General features: G+C 35.5%; 1 protein-coding gene and 1 long non-coding RNA gene across 2 annotated transcripts in view; one reads left to right on the forward strand and one right to left on the reverse strand.

Annotated features, from left to right (window-relative positions):
• LOC134804928 (uncharacterized) overlaps window positions 1–20118 on the reverse strand; it is a 273322-nt gene that overhangs the window by 222666 nt on the left and 30538 nt on the right. The window lies entirely within an intron of this gene.
• The window catches only part of LOC134804782 (zinc finger protein 37-like), a 58827-nt gene that overhangs the window by 1985 nt on the left and 36724 nt on the right, over window positions 1–20118 (forward strand). Inside the window, exons 3-6 of the mRNA XM_063778018.1 lie at window positions 1234–1472; window positions 2181–2300; window positions 5942–6042; window positions 9438–9637. Coding sequence (XP_063634088.1) covers window positions 1234–1472; window positions 2181–2300; window positions 5942–6042; window positions 9438–9637 — 660 coding nt within the window. The remainder of the gene's footprint in view (window positions 1–1233; window positions 1473–2180; window positions 2301–5941; window positions 6043–9437; window positions 9638–20118) is intronic.

The raw sequence follows: 20118 nt of genomic DNA on the forward strand, positions 1-20118 counted from the left end.
GTCGTCGCGCTTTTTGGATCAGAATATGGCAGAGTACTTATTCTCATAGATCCAAAAATCATCTGTAGGAAAAGTGTTCAACTGTGTTGGTAGTTAGGAAATCGAGTTCTATTGACACCCTGCCACTGCATGCTAAAGACTGTATAAAATTTGCCTTACTTTAGATACTATTTAATTATTATGGGAAATTATATTATTAAGTATTTGATTGCTTATACAAAGATATAGTTGTAAACTTATTTTACACTGCTACTGCTATTGCTTTCGGTACAAACCCGAGAGGGTTTCATGACACTTTCATGTTTGATTTAATGTAAGATTTTAGTATAGAATAAATAAATAAATAACTTATATAACTCATTTTGCTCAGGAATTAGGGAGCTTGGCATTGAAAAGTGTAAATACTGTTTGCCTCACACATATCAATCATATAGTTTGGTTACATAAAGTATGCAACCATAAAGTTGTAAATTGTGACTGATTAGGCATTTCAAAATATTTAATAGATATTTTCTTAGGTTTTTTTCTTTTTATAATATACTACTGCCGTTACTACTGCCAGCACTATTGCTAATAAACATACCTGGGATAACTCGGGGCATCTATATGAAAGTGATGTATAGGGAATGCAAATCGGTTATTTTCGGTTGTTTTTTGTATGGAAATTATCGGTTATTAACCGAAACCGCGGTTATTTCCATACAAAAAATAACCGATTTGCATTCCCTAGTGATGTAGCAAAATATTTTATTGACAAAAAAATATATCGATGTTACTGTCAACATCTAAATGTTATTCGATATAAATAAATATTACTTATTTTCTCCTCATTTTTAAATAAAAAATAAACAAATTAAAACGTGTAGGTAGGTATGTTTATTTTAAAATAGTTTTCATAATATACAATCAATAATTTTTTCCATATTCGTCGGTATTAATGATTGCCGTCTAGATGAAAATATCCACTTTAAACTGCTAAACGTTCTTACTCTAAGATATGAATGGTACTGATAGTAAATTGTCATTTTGATTGAAATGACATCCGCATACTTTTATTATCTTAAGAGGCTCGATATTAGATATGACATCGAACCTTTTTATTTTAATCGAGAATGTTCAATGAGCACATGTATTAATTTAATTACATCAACATCTTTTTTATCAATATCAAATCCCTAGAACTTGCCCCGAGTTATCCCAGGTATGCTAATAAACCATGTACTAATTTTCCAGAACACACAGTCCAGATTACAGTAACGGTTTTGATACTGCTAGTGACAGTTTGTTCAAAATTGAAATGGGTGATTTCGAGGATGATGATGATGACAGCGACAACTATATTCCGGATGACATTGGCACAGCTGAGGTGCCTCGTAAAAGAGCGCGAATACTGTCAGCAAAAAAGAGAAAACGACGCGAGGACAAAGTCATGCATCAGTGTGATCAGTGTGATTTGAAATACTCATCTATGGGTAAGTAATTTTTAAATTTGTTTTTAAATAAATGAAAAAACATGATCTGTTTTGCCTCTTGAGTTTTGCAACTTTGAAAAACCATAGGCCCAAGGCGTCAATGTTAAGTTTTAAGGACTTTCATCACTTTCGCACTGTGGGTCTAAGGAAAGAGTTTGAGTTCTCATTATTTAGTCTGCTGTTGATACTGTTGGTAAGTTGAGACAGTCTCTTTTGTAGTGTAAGATCCTTTACACATTGTATATTTTGCGGCTTGGGTGTAGCTCAAGAATTTAGAGCCGGCAAACTGACGACAGAGAGTCAGGGACACCACCGCGACGCTCCAGCAATCGCATAACATGTTTAACTTCATTCATTAGTGCGATAATTAACTTATTGCATGATGTCGAAAATGTAAAGGTCATATGTACGCTTTATGTACGAGGGTGGCTGAAAAGTAATCTAACCTATTTTAACGTAACCTAGCCTATAAATAATTAAAAAAATACTGGCCGCAATGAATTCGTGTTTAATGACTATTCTTTTTTCAAAATTTCCAACTTTTATTTGTCAGTTGCTGTTCATTTGTTTTTGGGCACTCGACTCAAATGCTTGCAACATGTCGCTAGAGAAAAATAATTCGGTCATGTTTTAATTTATCGCCACTCGCTGCGAATTTCCTATTTTTCGCAGTTGTATCGTAATGTACTATTGTGTCTCTGTGTGCAGTGAGGCTCCAGCAGCACAAGCGAAAGCACGACGACTCGAAGCCACCGTACATCTGCGAGGTATGCGGTGCTCACTACAAGCACAAGCGCGCATGTGATATACATGTCGCTCTTCATAAAGGTAACTATTGATGTAGTGCATAATTATATTCCATCGTATGTTTACGGAAACATACGAACGTGTTTTGCTATTTCAGTCAGTCTCGATACAAAAAGTACTGAAGTTGACTGAAGTGGCATGACAAATACGAACTTTTCCGAGAAAATACGATGGTAAACAATTATGCACAACATCTGTAATTATTAGCTACTGATTTCAATATAACGGTGTATTGTTGTCTTAAACATTTTTAAAAGTAAATGATTTGTCTTTTTAGGTGCCACGTTTTTGTTTTCATAGTTTAGGTACTATTGTTATACAGTCTAACCTGAGTAAGTATTAATAATTGAAATTATACCGCAAACTACAACAAATTAATCTAGAGAAAGTTTGGTATTGGCACTTAAGAAAAAATAATACCTATTTTTTTTCTTTATTTTGCGGAGTTAGAAATGCTCTAGAGTCTAGACAGATCAAAAAATATTTTGTGTGTTCTCTAGAAGTTTTGGTTTTGCCGATACGCCATCTTCGTGGTGCATTATCATTATCATAAGTCATAACATTGAAATCGGGATTCCGGGGTTTAACACTTTTTCTACTTTATCTAGAACACTGTCTGTAGCCCACCAATGTAAAACTTGTATGTGCTTGGTCAACATCTTGTTAAGAATCTCTATCACTAGAGTGCCCCAATATTTTCCTCCACCAATAAGACGTAGAGTTCGCTGTATAATTTCTTGAGCAATTTAAAAATAAAGTTAACTTACTAAATTGATGCGTGAAAAAGTATTTTTTTTATGTTTTTCTATAGATATTATGGCATCATTCCACTTTAGGTTTGTAACAATATTTTTGTCCTTATTTTGGTATACTCTTGGGTCGTCCCATTCGTTTTTTGTCAAGTTCTTAAATTAGTCCCATTCTGCTTTCGTCACCCATTCTACATTCGTCAAGTTCATCGGTGGTCTTTTTCATATTTGGTTATATTTGGTTGTTTGCCTTTTTCTTATTTCGGCTTATTCCGGTATTCGTCATCATCTTCTTTGGGCATGTTCGATGTTAGTCAATTTCTTTTTTTAGTCTCATTCGTTATTCGTCCTATCATCTTTGGACTTATTCTAATTTCGTATTTTTCTTATTTAGGCTCTTTTGAAATTTGGACACATTCTTTATTTGTCCCGTTAAATATTCGTCCCGTTCGATATTCGTCCTATTCGATATTCGTCCCATTCACTATTTGTCTCGTTTTTTGTTTTGATTCCATAAACAATAATCCTTATACTTAAATATTAATTAAATATAGCCTAAACAATACACACGGGGCTTACTCCGTCGCGCCGTGCCTGGTCTTAAACCAGGGCACAGTAGTATGGCTACTTAGATAGTTTCAGACTGATTAAAGCTTTGGTAACTGCTGTCAACCTTCTTCAGGGCGACTTCTATGACACTCACGGGAGGGAAGGGATGATGAAATTGATAACCACACTGGGAAAAAGACAGTCAACAAATATGGCTAAAGATGACAAAGACTACCAGCGAAAGTGACGAATGAAGAATATGACAGAATACAGAATAAGACAAATTAAGAACTTGTCAATAACCGAATGGGACCAACAACGAACGTGTCGATGAAAAAATGACGAATAATGAATGAGACTGAAAACGAGATATACTAACATCGAACATGCCCAAACAAGATAATGACGAATACCGGAATGTGTCGGAATAAGAAAAAGGCAAACAACAAATATGACCAAAGATGATAAAGCCCACCGACGAACGTGACGAATGTAGAATGGGTGACGAAAGCAGAATAGGACTAATTTAAGAACTTGGCAAAAAACGAATGGGACGACCCTAGACGATACCCTTATTTCTATTATAATGTGTTTATTAACCCTGTAACAACATAAATCATGACATTTTATATAACGTTACATTTTTAGTCTTTGACTTTGACTTCGAAAAAATATATTAGCATATGACGACTCCATGGATTCTAGAATCACGATAAGCACCCAAGCCTATTTATTACATAAAACATCACCATTTACACATATGAAACTAAATCTCATTTATTTTTTAATACATACATAGAATGTTACAAAAAGTTTATAATAATGTAGGTTCTTTTTGTAATCATTTATGTTATGTCGTTTTTATTTTAACCCTTTATAAGGCAGAGACGATTTGGAAACCACTTAGTTAATAAACATTTACGGAGAAGAACATCCTCTTTTTTATTTAACTATAATGGTATTATATAGCAAGTATATCAGACTTTCTTTCCTCATTCATACTTTTTCGGTCAGTATTTAATTTTAGTGTAATTAATAAATTTATAGTATGTGGTCAATTTATGCACTATGCCTGTCCAGGGAAGCAAGCTATCGTCATTGTTTCCATTATACTATTAAAAATATACACGTTGCTGTATCTAATAAATTAAAATTATAGCTCTTGCAATTCACGATGGTGAGTGGCGAGACTCTTACTGGTATGATGACAAGGTCTAATTTTGATAAATCCACTCTCCATCGTGAATTGCAATAACTGTACTACGTTGTTTGTAGTGTCAGGAAAGTGTATCATTTGCCACTTAAGATTAATAAATTTATAAAAGGTTACATGCTATATCCATAAGTATTGTAATTAGAACTTTTTGCGGAAGTCTCTTTCTAACTCCTTGATAGAAAGAGACTTCCGCTTGTAAATTTATCGTGAAACGGGCCACAGATTATAATTTTTTCAGTGATATTCGTATATTAATCCTACCCACTACAAGATACACAATAATGTTTGATTTACTGTATGTAGTCAATTAAACGCCAGTCTGTACAGAGCACATTATTTTTGTTATGTCAATGTCAATGAATAGGTGCATTGGAAACAGATCATCTGAAAACTCAAGTGCACTAACAGGCTGAGTGCATATATTGACCACATGTTTTTCTTAATGATTTCGTTTTTTTTTTGCCGTAGATGTGTTCCCCAGTGCATAACAAACATGGTAGTGTATTCAGGGGCGTATTTACCCTAGGGCCATCCGGGCCATGGCCCGGGGCGCCAACCTCCAGGGGCGGCATATGCCAACCCCCAGGGGCGGCATGCCGGATTGCATTTTGTTTTTCTTCCTTGACTTCTGGGGCGGCAAAACGCATTGGCCCGGGGCGTCAATTTTCAAAATACGCCCCTGAGTGTATTTAACTTTCACATAGCATATCCGTATAACGGGGGCCTTATAAAGGGTTAATAAATAGGTAGTACCTACACGTATTTTGTTTACAATTACGTAGGGGGCTATTCATAAATTACGTCATTTCAAATTAGGGGGGGGGGGTCTGGACATCGGATGATGGTAGCATGACGTAGGAGGAAAAAGGGGGGGGGGGGGGGTCAAAAATCGTCAAAAAACTATGACGTAATTTATGGACAGCCCCTAGGATATTTGGTATTTTTATTGACCTTTTTAAATATTGTGACAAACTTCTATACGAGAAAGAGATCGTGGTCCCTTGAGGTCCCATTTACCCCATGTTCGCCGTAACAAAATACAAAATGCGCTGGGTACGGAGACTTGGATACTTCAACAAAAATAAATGCCCCTTATGTGTGCTCATTTTAAAAGGCAAATAAAATAAGTTGGTAAAATTTGTTTTTAGGTATTAGCGACTGGAAATGTGAAGAATGTAACAAGCTCTTCCCATCTAAAGGTGCACTGCATAGACACAATAATATACACACTGGGAAACCCAATTATCAGGTATGTAAATTTACAATTTCTATACATAGTAATAATACAAATTATTAACAGTTTTTTCACGTTTAACCTTTTCGACGCCAAAACAAATGTGAAAGCACTCACTCATACGCCAAGCTGTTTTTTGCAAGACACCGAATGATAGGTCTAGGGATGTTACATGTAACTATCGATACTAAATATTATTGAAGAACTTGGTGTAAAATGGACCTACGCATGCTGTGTTTATTCCTTTTAATTTCTTTCAGTTAAACTCTTAAAAATTTGAGTTTGTACAAAAGGGACACATGTTTAAAAATAATATATAGATAAAGTGCAAAATGTTTTTATGGCATTGACATAAAGAGGAATACATTTTCTATAGGTATAAGTTTGACACATCAGGATGGTGAAGTGCATTCCGAAGTCTGAAAAACGAATTCCGGATTATGCTTTCGCTTTCACTCATACGAACTTAAGAGGGAAGAGGATGGCACGACCCGAAGTTCGTTTTTCGGACTTCGGAGTAGGGCCTCTTAGTTTGTGCTTTTTCGAAAAAATTAAAGTTACTTAAATACTTATGATAATTTTTTGATATATAGGCCGCGCGCGATTAATCTCGAGGGCCATGCGTCCATGCCGAAATTAAAAAAAAAGTGTCTTGGCATTATGGCGGGCAGATGATTTTGAACGTCGATTTTTTGTAATTGCAAAATAAGTAAACCAAGTTTTAAAAGGATTTTAATATCAAATGTAGATCGTAATTTATCATCTCGATTAAGAAAAGCTTTTATTTTGATGTAATGCCGTATCTAATCGATAGACTCCGAGGCTAATCGTCACAATAAAATTTCTATCCTATGGACAACGCTACGGAAAACTCTATATACCCATGAAAAGTAAATTTTAGAACAGGAGAGATGAACAATCAGTTATAAATAGATGTTTTGGCTTAGACTTCGAACTTAGAGGATATAACCAAACTTCGAATGACAAACATTCTTATATCCGCACATCTAAGTACACTAATTTTAATATTATATGAGTTTAGTAGCAGAGGATATAACTATTACTCATGAAATGTTTTAAAAACAAGACTAAATCAGTACTTACGTTTTCTAAGTTTAAGTCCGATCTTTCTTCGAAAACATATTCATCAGGTACAGGACTTTCTAAAATTCGTAATAACTCTTCATCTTAGTAAACCGATATGTAATAAGATGAATAAGATAACGCCAGCACTACCAATAATTGAAACGTCTCATGCGGACTCATTTATCGGTCTATGGCGTAGGAAATGTAGCAATATAGTATTTTCCCTATATTATGTATTGACAAGAGAAGGGATGCGACACATTTAATTAACAAAAGAGAATTATATATCGGTAGTTTCAATACATATATTTTTTTACAGGATGTTAGCACAAAGGTTACTGTAATAAGGAGCATTATAATTATCGAACATTTAAATTATTAAGTACAAATTAAAGTGAAAAATATTGTAACGAATGCAAATAAATATTGTAACGAATTTTGCGAAACATAATTACAATATTAGATTTGAATGTCTTGCCACATCACTAAAGACGGATTAATCGGTCAATGGCGTACGAAATGTGCCATAATTAGACTTACATCAAAGGTCTGAAAAAAAAACCACGAATTTCTATTTTTATTCAACTGAATTGTTAATTTTACTTGGGAACAGGAAGAATATTTATTTAAATATGTTATACCTAAAAGAAGATTCTTTTTTATATTATCTGGACCTTTTTAAACGGCACGTATTTAACAACTAATTAATCGAATTTGGGTAGTTTAAATTAATAGAAATTGGAACTAAAATTAATAGTTTGGCAACTAAAACGGAGCCTTAAAATATATCAATATGGACAACATTTTAATGCCGTTACAGCTTTTGTTTATTTTTAGGCAGGTACCAAATATTTATTTGGTAACTGAATTATTATATTGGAGTCTATTTATGAAGCACATTTTAAAAAGAAAACGGCTATCTATTAATTTAAAAATGAAGTTCTTTTATAATATTTTGTTTGGTCACTACACGGTCAACCTAGCACGCTCCTCCTCGCTTCGCTCGTCGTCGCACCTATCTTTTGACTCTGGCAGAACACAGTGGGAACTATTGAAATTAGTAATAAAAAATTTAACGATCTAATGGTATAATGGCCATTAGGTGTTTCATGATTAGGAATTTCGACTATAAGTATAGTAGGGTATTTTATACGTAAATAAATTTGTGGTGTTTTGTGGATTAGGAAATTTGTCAATTTAAAGTACTAGGTATGCATATGTTTAAATTTAATTTGTTAAAAATGGAGTATTTAAAACTTATGTATATAGGTATCTTAGGTATCCTGTTTATGTACAATATATATAAACAACCAAATTTTATGATTGCTTTACAATATTTGTTGCCAACTTATTATTTTAGACGCCAACCTATCAATTCAAGTTCCCTATATTTTTTTTGGGTGGCTTGATTTTGCTGCCAGTTTTTAATAATATGATGCTTAAATTTGAGGCTAATATAAATTTATTGGTGCTAAAATATTAATGCACAGCCAAATTATATTATTATATGCCCAGTGAAAGTTCCTGTTTAATATTTTAGTTGCCCGGTTAATAATAAGCCTTTTTAAACGCTATTTTTGTTACGACTCATATATACGTCATTGGCGTTGAACCTGCGGTGCCAATATGTTGGCGTGGAAAAGGTTAAGCTGTCTACCCAGCAAATCCCTATGAACCTATAAACGGACAACAACGCGTATGAGATCAGCGGCTTCGGTATCCTCTTAGCATCAGGATTTTTGTTTCAATACCGGACAATATCAATTCACTGTACATTGCTGGTCTAACAAGTCCTATTTTTGCTACAATAAGGTGAACATTTCCGAGCATATTAGAGAAAAAATATTTTCTATTATAAATGTTAAAATATCCAAAGAGGAAAATTGGATACTACGTTTGTATGGAGAAGCGGTCACGTGACGTCGTCCCCTTCCCCTTAAAGGAATGCAAGGACTCGAGGCTTCAACAATGCTTTATGTCGAGGGCTTACATAGAGTATACTGATGCAGCCTGAACTCTAACTATTGTTAGATCATAATTTGCTACGGGTCTATCGCGAATTTATTTGTGTCAGACTATTGACAGTAATTATTAATATACTTGTGGAGGGTGGGTTGAATTTGTGATGTCTATCCCCAACTATCTCAATAGACTTTGTTGGGTAGTTGCACAAATTTACCCATGTATACTTTTTAACATTTTGCTGGGACATCAGTCATCCGCGAACAAGCTCAGTGTACCTAACTTGCGTCAAAACACTTAAAACGCGAAAGTTTTATATCTAGTATGTAATGCGAGTAAACCGTGAGTTTGTCACGTTTCAGTGCGACTTGTGCGGCAAGTCTTTCATCCACACGTCGTCGTTCAAGATGCACAAGCTTTCGCACTCGGGGGTAAAGCCGCACGCATGCGACGTGTGCGGGCTGGCGCTCATGACGCGCTCGCACCTCAAGCGGCACAAGCGAGTGCACAGCGGCGAGAAGCGCCACGAATGCCCCATCTGCGGGAAACGCTTCTCCGAGAGGTAACAAAGCCCTTATTTATTTCACAATCACACACATTGCTTTCGGAAGCCCCGAAAGGTAGCAAGCACGTCTTTGACAATAATGCCCAAAAAACTTATAACCCATATAAAAAAAACAACAAATTAGCCGGTCATGACACGGTATCGTCTTGGGTCGTCCCATTCGTGTTTCGTCATGTTCTTAAATTAGTTCTATTCTGCTTTCGTCACTCATTCTACATTGAAAGCCACCGACGATTGTGACGAATGTAGAATGAGTGACGAAAGCAAAATAGGACTAATTTAAGAACTTGACGAAAAACGAATGGGACGACCCAAGACGATACCCATGACACTCATGACTCTACACACTTGTGCACTTATGGCAATTACAATTAAGCCGAAACCCCAATTAGCCTAAACTCGGTTAGGATACATCGTTTCTTTACGGAGTTTCAGACTATTTAATGATCTTCGTGGGCAGCTGAAAAATAATCTACCTAAATAAGAAATAAAATAGACTATTATGTAGCTTTTCATTTCCTTTTCAATGTAATCGCTTAGTTAGTGAAATGCATTTTTTACATTTATCAAATATGACGTATGAAAAAAAATCTTATGTCTTTGGTCAAAAAGCTTCGGTCATTAATTATCTGCAGATAATAACGCTGCAGCGTTTAGTCGTCGGATATCTTTCTAGGGAGAGTAAATCCTCAAATAGTCGTTTGGGGCTTAGTCTGGACTTGTAGGTTATGTGGTCAATGGTATCGAAACCTATTTTTTTCATAGCAATTTTCACAAACAGGTAAAGAGGTAAATTAAGCAAAGAAATTAAATTCCTTTGCTTCATTTATCTCCACTCCTGTCTTTTGTCGCATGTGTCAACTGGTGCATTTTGGTAAATAATCAATCTCAATCGGCAAAATTCCTTCTGTTTCTAATCTAAAACCATAAGTGTTTCTGGTCGACAGTCGAACTTCAAGTTTCTGAAGATGTTTCACATTTTTGAACTTCCACTGTAAAAGGCTCTCGTTTACTTTTGGGATCCTAGTGTCGAAACTAGGTCTCATTACAAGTCATCACTCTTGAAATAATTTCTTCCTATTACCCACGACTCATTTCCAAAAAAAAACTCTTCATAACATCTGAGTCGTCTGTCCTTGTGAAACGCCGTTAACTTCCGCAGCACCCAGCCTTCACTGCGCTCACCTCGGGCACAGTGGCGTAGCTAGGCGTGGGCGAAGTGGGCCGTCGCCCACGGCCTCGCGCCCCAATAGGGGCCTCGCGCGAGGCCCCTTCGGGCACAGTGAAAGAAAAGGGCCTCGCAGATGCGACTTTGCCCACGGCTAGAATAGTTCACGCTACTGACGCTACGCAACTGCTCGGGCATGTTCACATACACGTGAATTATTTTGATATACTAGTTCTTTATTAATGCTCACATTTCTGGCTATCTCCCACTGCTTCATCCGTGTGTCTTCTAATAATATTTGTTTACTTTGGTTACATTTTCTTTCGTAACGGCGCAAATCTATCTTCCACTAGGAGCGTTAATCTTCCAGACTTTCACAGTTAAATTAAAATTGCTTGGACCAAAACATTGTTTTTTCTTGCAAATATTCGAGAAATCACAGACAAATGATGATAAACAAAAGACAAGTGAGTCTCAAAAATAAAAAAATAATAATAACCAACTACGGATGCATTTCAGTCACTATTTTTGGCCCATATATTTTTTACATTGATTATTTTTGTGCTGCCCTTCGTATATCAGACCTGCTAGCATGAATTCCGCTATCGCGCGCGACTCCATACATCTTGCGCGACTTCAATTATGGACTCGCGCGCGAGTATGCAACTTAAGGTAGACGGTCTGTTGCACTTCAGTAGAGATCGTAAGATGCTTATATACACTCGAGAGCAATAGTTTCGGGTCACTAGCATTTGAATATCTTAATAAAGCTTCTAAGCTAAAGAAATTGAACCTTGTAGACAATTTTACTAATACAATATATTTATTACTGTTACTTTATATATTTAGTTAAAAACGATAATGTAAAAAAGGCGTACATTTGCTAATAAAACCAAAATTGAAAATATTGAACATTTTATATTTACATTTAGTTTTGACACAGATAATAATAACTATATCCAAGGAGATACAAATAATACTAGAGATAATAATAAATAGAGTCTGTTCGGAAAGAGAAGAATCGTGGAATGTATTGGGCTCCAAACATTTCACGACTCCTCTCTTTCCGAACAGACTATACTTGGTTGTACCCCCTTGTTCTGCCCGCACAGCTGCAATGTGATTCGGCATGCTGTACAGCAAGTTTCTAGAACTCTGTTGGGAAATGATATCCCATTCCTCTGTTTTGCATACCATAGGTACTACTCGAGCAGTACCTATGGGGACGGGCGTTATCGCGCATAAAAATAGCATCCTACGTTGTTTCAACAGCTCAAGGTGACATTCTTAAATTTATGTCCACTGTTCACAATTATCGTATTATTTACGTTTTTTTCAACAATTTCCGAAAGGATTGCATAAAAATCGCATCTCACCGAGTCTTGGCATACATGGACCGATGTGCTCATTTAGTTCTTCCACGTGTCTTCCGCCATTCAGAGTACCATTTTCGATCAGTACTTCGGCTTTTCGCAGAAATTCCAGCCCACACGAGTACCGAACCACACGAGTACGGTGGTCCGTATGCCATCTTTTTTTCAATACAGGCTTGCATAAATCTTTCTCCTGGTCTTCTGTACACCTTTGCCTTCCGTCATGTTCATACATGCATACATTTTGATTCGTCCTTGAAGATGACATTTGACCAATCTTTAATCGCCCAATCCAAGTGTTCGCGTGCATAAATTCGTCTTGCTGTACGACAAATACATTTTTTGATAGAACAAAAACAAAAGTAAAGACGGTTGCGAAATATAGAAGTTCTAATTAAAAAAAACGATCAGTTTGTTTATATTTTATTTTCATGCCTTACTGGAGTTAGACCAAGAAAAGTCTGCAGCGATTTTGATAGTTTACGCAGTGCAAGTGTTATTTATACGTCATAAATTTCATAGAAGTTTATGACGTATAAATAACACTTGCACTGCGTGTTCTATCAAAATCGTTTCAGACTTTTCTTGGTCTAACTCTACACGTCAATTAATAAGTTTTTATACGTGTAATTAAGGATTATTAATTTGTCTATAATGTTCAATACATTTCAATACGTCAGCTTCGTTTTAAAGTAAATGCTAGTGACCCGAAACTATTGCTCTCGAGTGGAGTTCGAGTTCTTAACTCAAAGTTGTCCCAACCGGCAGTTTTTAGAAATATCGCTGGCCCAATACTACTACTACATGTACTACTATGTTTCACTTTTATCGAATTGAAATTTGAACATTGTCATAGTGACATTAAGTCGAATTTCAACTATCTTGAAAATGTAACATAGAACCCTGTAATATTGGGCCAGAGATATGACGGGGATATATTTTTCATTCGTAGGACGATTTGCTTCCACTTGTATTTATTCATCCCTGGATAAGCTTGGTGGGTATGGGACCATTGCTATTAGGTACTTTTTAAGGTTCCGTAGTTTAAATTAGTCTGGGATTGAAACCGTAGGTACTATTAGACACCTTATCAAACAAAACGTACTAGTCGTAGAGGAGTTCCGCTGGTTTTCATAAAGTATTTTCGTCAACGAATCAACCATTTGAAGATATTAAACTTCAAATGCTTGACTTGTTGAATAATTTTACGGTTGTTAATGACAAGAATACTGTATACAGCGTGTATTTTTAATATAATCTCAAATTTTAACCAGACGTAGGCGTTCGTGCTATGAACCGATATTGCAAGAAAAAAACTCTTTAACTATATTTTTTTCCATACAAAATAATTCAGCACGCAATGTATCGCTACTTTGCCTTACTGGCGTGACGTCACAACTGATAACAGAACTTTTAACTGCTGTCAATAATAGCCGACATTGAGTTTGGTATAAGTTTGTAAACGTACCCTACGATCTGGAAATCGCTGCCTGTAAAGCTATGGCTCGCCGCCCACTTCGTCCAGGTTCGCCATAAATTAAAATCATTTCGGCTAGTTCCTGAGAACTAATATTGATGGTCTTGGAATTGTGTGCGGAAGTTATCGACACCGATTTACGAGACAATCTACGTCAAAACAAATTATTTTCTTTTTTGTGCTTAATAGCATCATATCTTACCAGCCAGTAAACAGTAATGCGTAGTCTGTCGAGTTTGCTGAAATTAGTTAGAGTCGGACCAAAAAAAGTATGCAGCGGATTTGATAGCCCACGCAATGCAAGTGTCATTTATACGTCATAATTTCATAGAAGTTTGACGTTTAAAATAACACTCACTGCGTGGGCTATCAAATCCGCTGCAAACTATTCTTGGTCTGACTCTATCTTTAGGTTGGTAGTTTGTATTAATACTTTAATTTTGAATGAAGTGAATACTCCTTGAACAAACTTTTTATTAAAGTAGGTAGCTATTTCTGTGGTAGGTATCGGGTTGAAGCGTGGGATTGACGTTGACTTGTCAACCGATTGTTGATTATTTACTATCTTCTTTACAGTGCTTAGTAATTTAAAATAATGCTAATTTAATAGTAGAATCATTGGTTTCATAGCAAATTTCACAAGACTTAAAAAAAAATTGTAGTATGAGATGAAACTTTGTGATTTGTTCGTTGCAAGACAACGTTGTAATAAAATGACTTATGTCATGATTGTTTTCTAATAAGAATTCTTTGCCTTTAATTTGGCTAGTTAATATTATTAACATAAAAAAATGTTTAAACGCAATAAGGATTCGGTTTTGGCAGCCAAGCAGTCTCATGTAGGAAATACGTAACGATAATAACTAAACAATACTAGACCCTTTTCTTCCATGTGTCAAATAAGTGTACGCAATACATTGCTGCTCGATAAATATTCAAAAATTCATTACGCTTTAGTGGTTAAGACTAACTTAAAATTACCTTGCAATATCGGTTCATAGTACATATAAAACCTACGTTTGGTTACGATTTGAGGTAATATTAAAAATACACGCTGTATATATATATGTATGTATTTATTTATTGCATATAGTTGTAATGTGATGGACAAAATAAACCAGGAAAATATTTTTTTATATAGTCAACAGCAGAAGTTGGTAAGCAGGCAAGGTATTCAAAATGAACTCAACACAACTTTTTTCTTATGAAAATAAAAGCGTGTGTACATCATTTAGAATACCTCACCCGCTTAACTATATCTGCTGTCGACTGTAGGGTAGACCGAGGCGAATCGGATCACAGGGCGAATCGGAACAGACTAAAACATCTATTGAAACATTTGAGATATTGTTATTGACTGGCATCGCATCAATCAATGCAATATTTTATATATCATAGTATACTTTAGTTTGATCATATTCGCCCTGTGACATTCAAAATCCCACTTCCTGAATATTCATTAATACACTTCATTCAAGAATATATCTAAACTTGTAGCACATTTCATTGCTTTTAAATACAGATAATAACAGTCAAGAAACATAAATATAAAAACATTGGTAATTAATATTTGTTCAGGAGATATAATATAACTGGCATAAACACGAATTAAACTTTCTAAGATTTTGTGGTCTATGGTTTCGTTCTGCTTCTATCACCGATGCTCATTTTCGAGGCACGCTTTCAACAAGTGATAGTAATGATGTAACATTTCATGGTCGGTTTGGTCTCAAGCTTTTGTCAGTGTCCTGAAGTAGGAATCGTTTAATGTACCTACTTATTTGTTTTATTAATTTAGATTAGGGCGATTGTGGCACCCATCCATTTTAATGCATTTGTTGTGTGCTTCGGGTCATTATCATGCTGAAAATCTTAAGCTTTCGGCCCTTCAAGGATTTATTGTCTGGATACTTCGAAACTGCTTTTATCAGTATACAATACTGATTAGTCTGATTACCAAGACTCCAAAGGCCACCCTTTTCAAGGCAAGTAATGCTTTTTCGCAATTAAACTGACCCTGTCCTACGTTTTTTCAGCAGCTCAAGATGACATTCTTTTATTTATGTAGGTATGTCCACTATTCGCCAGTTACATATTACAATTTTCGAAAGCATTACAAATATCGGTAGTATTCTGTTTCGGCCCTAAGAATTGTCGAGAGTGGCACAATATGACTCATTTGTTTTTTTTATTTTCAGTCTGTATATTTCGTTGTGTAGGTGTATTTAATTAATTGCTTGTTGTGTAGGTAGTGAAGCATAGGTATGTCAATATTGATAAAATAAATGGGGATAGATAGGGAATAGGTATTCATTGTTATCTGTAACTAAGGGATCTTCGACAATATAGACAAATAAAACTAGCATCTTATAAAATATTATCTTAAAACTTAAACTTGAACTGCGATGTATTGCCCAACCTCGTGGTGTCAGGGTGCCGGCCGCGGAATCGCCCGACTTGACACCTTTTGGCCAAAACTCTTTCCTAATGAAGTTGGAATCTCACCACAATAGAATTAAAATTCACATCGAGACTCCCAACTTGATGTCCCTCAGGAGGAAGAGGATATTGCTTTTTATTGTATGAATAGTATACTAGTAGATTATTAAATGTGCTACACGTTTTTATAAAGTCAAAACGTTGTGAAGTTTATAAAAGTTGGTAGTTGTATAAGAAAATGTATTTTTTATGTGAGAAAATATATTATTAAGAATTTGATTTATTTTGTTCATCACTGTAAGCCTTACAGTGTAAGGTAAGGTGGGGTAAGACTATCACTTGTATGGAATCCTCATCCTGTTTGTCTTGTCTTATCCCACCTTACCTTAATTGTTGAGTGGTGTATTTTTAAATTCAAGGACTTCTTTATGAATCTTATTATCAGTACTGCCCTTAGACAAAAATGGAATTTTCACCTCAGCAGCTCGAACAGGGGTACTTTGCTTCTTAAAAACAGTGAGCAAAATGCGATTTCACACTGTTAGCAAACAGAAACAGACAAAAAAAAGTTCAAACGACATTCAACAGTATATTGACGGTTTATAATAGACCCCCGAAAAACTTCAGAACGCATCGTTCCAAACCACGTACGAGTATGAATTCTTAATAATTAATTAATAAAAATAAAGTTTAAGATTTGATAAAAACTGCCAAAAATACTATATTTTAGGTAGGTACCTATTTTATTGTACAATTGAAAATGATAATGAAAATGAAAAAGCGTTTATTGGTTACAATACTGTGTACAACACAATTAAAATAATGAACTCAAAAAATACACAGAATATCACGCAAAATTAATTATTTAACTTTTAAGACTTTCTACTATAGTTGACAAATAGTACGTATCCGCAATTCGGACCGTCTCTTACAAAGTTTTTTTTTTACAAAAAAAGTTGGCGATTGAAGTGTCAGTTGATGTTCGTTATTTCCATATGATTTTACTGAAATTTATTATTACTTTTTGTTTTTGTGTTCGATTGCGGTAATTAAACTTAATTGTTTGTATATCTTAAGAAAACATGAGTGCATAGGTATTAAGTGATGAAGAAGGATTACATTTTTCAAATTGTCTAATAGGTATGTTCTCACTGCTCAGGTGAAAAATTTTGTGTACTACACGAGATCAAAGTTATTTACATCGCGTGCGCTTTTAAGTCCCTTACTACACTCAAAATTATAAATTAGATTCACTCGTTACGCTCGTGAATCTATTATAGAATCTTTCGCTTGCACGGGACTCAAAATAAGCACTCGAAGAAATATCAAACTTTGATCTCTTGTTGTACAAATAACTATTTTCCTTTCAGTTAATGATTTTTCAAAACAGGTTAAGAAATAAAGGAGTTCTAATGATTTATTAGGGCTTAGTTAAAGACAGCGGGGTTTTATATTTTTTGACCTGTTCAAATAGAGTTTAGACAAAGCTAATACCAGTACTCATGCCATCATGTAAAGCTTACTGTGTGATGAGCACGAAAAATTATATTGGTATTTATCTAAGAAGTGCGCGGTTCACTCGGCCACCTAATCCGAAGTGTGCAAACTCAAAGGACTTTCGTGCGGCGGCGAAACATGTGAAACTTGTGAAATAGGGCGAAGTCTAGGGCTTTCGCCGATAGTTGTTTATTAATAGTTTATGCAACTGATACATAATGAGAGGCCTTAAAACACGAGTATGGTTTTATGAAACGAGCGTCAGTATGTTTCATAATAGGATCACACGAGTGTTTTAAGGCCTAATTATGTAGGTAGGTACAGTCGCATACACTACTTTAACTACACACATATCATAAATACTCTAAGATGGGTTCAGAAGCCGTAGGGAAATGACCTGCATTGCTACTAGTGCTACCTGTAAAATATCTATATACTATAGATATTAAAATAATGCATTAAAAAATAATAGTAAGTAGTAATAGTTATTTATTCAAATAACAAAGGGGCTTAAATAACATATTAAATATAAATTAACTTATTAAAATAAACTAAAACTACAAACAAATTAAAATTAATACTAAAATAAAAGAAACTAACCTATAAAATAAAAACCTAATCATAAAAAGAATACTCCATCTAGCAGGTCCGCCTGTGGCATGGTGCCCATTACTCTGGCGGCGTTTCCTCGCTGAACCGCCAGGGCGACTCGTTGCGAGAAATACGCGCCAGCCCTGGAATCTCCTGTGGCGTCAATCAGCCGTGCCGACAGAGCCCTCACAAAGGCCTGCATGTCCGCCGACCAAGGGCCCACTGTTTCTACTGCGAGCGCCGCAATCTCGTAGTCCTTAAGTAAGGACGGGTATTTGCGGCGCTTGAGAACCCGGGCCTGGTCAGCCGCACCGCCGGTCTGGGTGCGGGTCGCCTGGATGGTTCTGTTACTATTCCACCCGGGTAAGACGTGCTGGTGGATGATTCGGTTTCCGATCCCTGGGTTTTTGTCCTTTTTTTTTCGGACTCTCTTCAGGTCTTCCATGTCGCCGCTTGAATCCTTGTGTGCCTGTTGTTGGTTGTCCAGCTGCTGGACATGCTTCTGTAGGTGCTTCTAACCGTTCTTTAGACACTTGAGTTTCAGCATGTAATTTTCCACCAGCTGGTGGGTAATGGTGGGTACCATTGGATTGGATTTGGAGTACCATTGCAGCTGATAAACCGTCCAAATTTGATTTCGAATCCCATAGTTTAGAAATTTAATAAAACCAAATAAAAATAAGTAGGTACTTAAAATAATTTTGGGCCAAAATAATAGTTGTAATTGACATTTACATTGAAAAAATGGGATATATTTTATTTTATGGTCCTGGTTGTATTGTAGTGGGAGGGTTTTGGTTTGAAGTTGAAGAGTTTAATGGCATGTTTATATTTATGATTTCTTTATTTTGAATTGATTTTAGTATCTGGTTTGACACGTTAACAATTGCTTCACAGTAACTTCTAGTTACTGCGAAAGTACGGCGCTTTTTTGTTTTTGTATTGCGGACAGTTACTAAAATTTTATTAAAAATTTGGACACATTCACTAAACTGTAGATTATAAAATTCTTGTTGGCGCTAATAATACGTTTTCGGTTACTTCTTGGACATCGAAGTAGTGCGTTTGTTCATTCTCCATTCTTTAAAATCTTTGTACGCCTTCTCGTATTTGGCTCTCGATTTTTTTGGCAGTTTGTTGCAATCCTGGCTGCATTTACGATATCCGGCGGAGTGTTCATATCGTTCTCGGAGTCATTACTCATATTCTCAACTAAAATGTAAATTACAACTTTTCACAATTCTACTTTCGTAACAGCAAAAAACCAACCAACAAATGACAATAGTAATGAATGGCGGCATCGGCAATTCGATCCTCCGTCAAGACGATTTTTTTATAATCATAGACAAACGAATGAAGTCCCTATTCTCATGTCACTCGAAATCAAATGTCGTGCGGTTTATTATTAAAAAAAACATACTGAATTGACGTTTCGAATCGATAACTATTACAATATCTATAGATACTAGAATAGAGACCCACATGAGTATTGACAGCTGTTCCAAATTTAAACTCATAACCTTACAAAAATCGATACTATAATAACATTAAAGTACAAATTTTACCTACTACCACAGACAAGAAAGTTCTCATAGTAAAATTGGTTGTAATAATCCTGGTCATTTCCTACGGTTTCTGAACGCATTTTAGAGCACTAATGATATGTGCGAAGATAAACCAATATATGGCGGTCGTCGTCAGCGTCGTGCGTCCGTTTCGCGGCCGGAGCGTTAGAAACATAAGTCAGTTTTGTGCACGCTTCGTCATCTTAAGAATGCAGTTTGCTATACCTAATAACATAAAAAGTAATCGATATTTAAAACACCAATCCGATGGTGTGGGTATATGTACAATTGTACAGTCAAGGTATTCAATATCGACACGGACAAGGTGCCAAAAATATGTACACTCTACCTTAATTTATTGGCAATAA

Source organism: Cydia splendana, chromosome Z, assembly GCF_910591565.1.
Source record: "Cydia splendana chromosome Z, ilCydSple1.2, whole genome shotgun sequence".
In the NCBI taxonomy this organism is placed as follows: Eukaryota; Metazoa; Arthropoda; class Insecta; order Lepidoptera; family Tortricidae; genus Cydia; species Cydia splendana.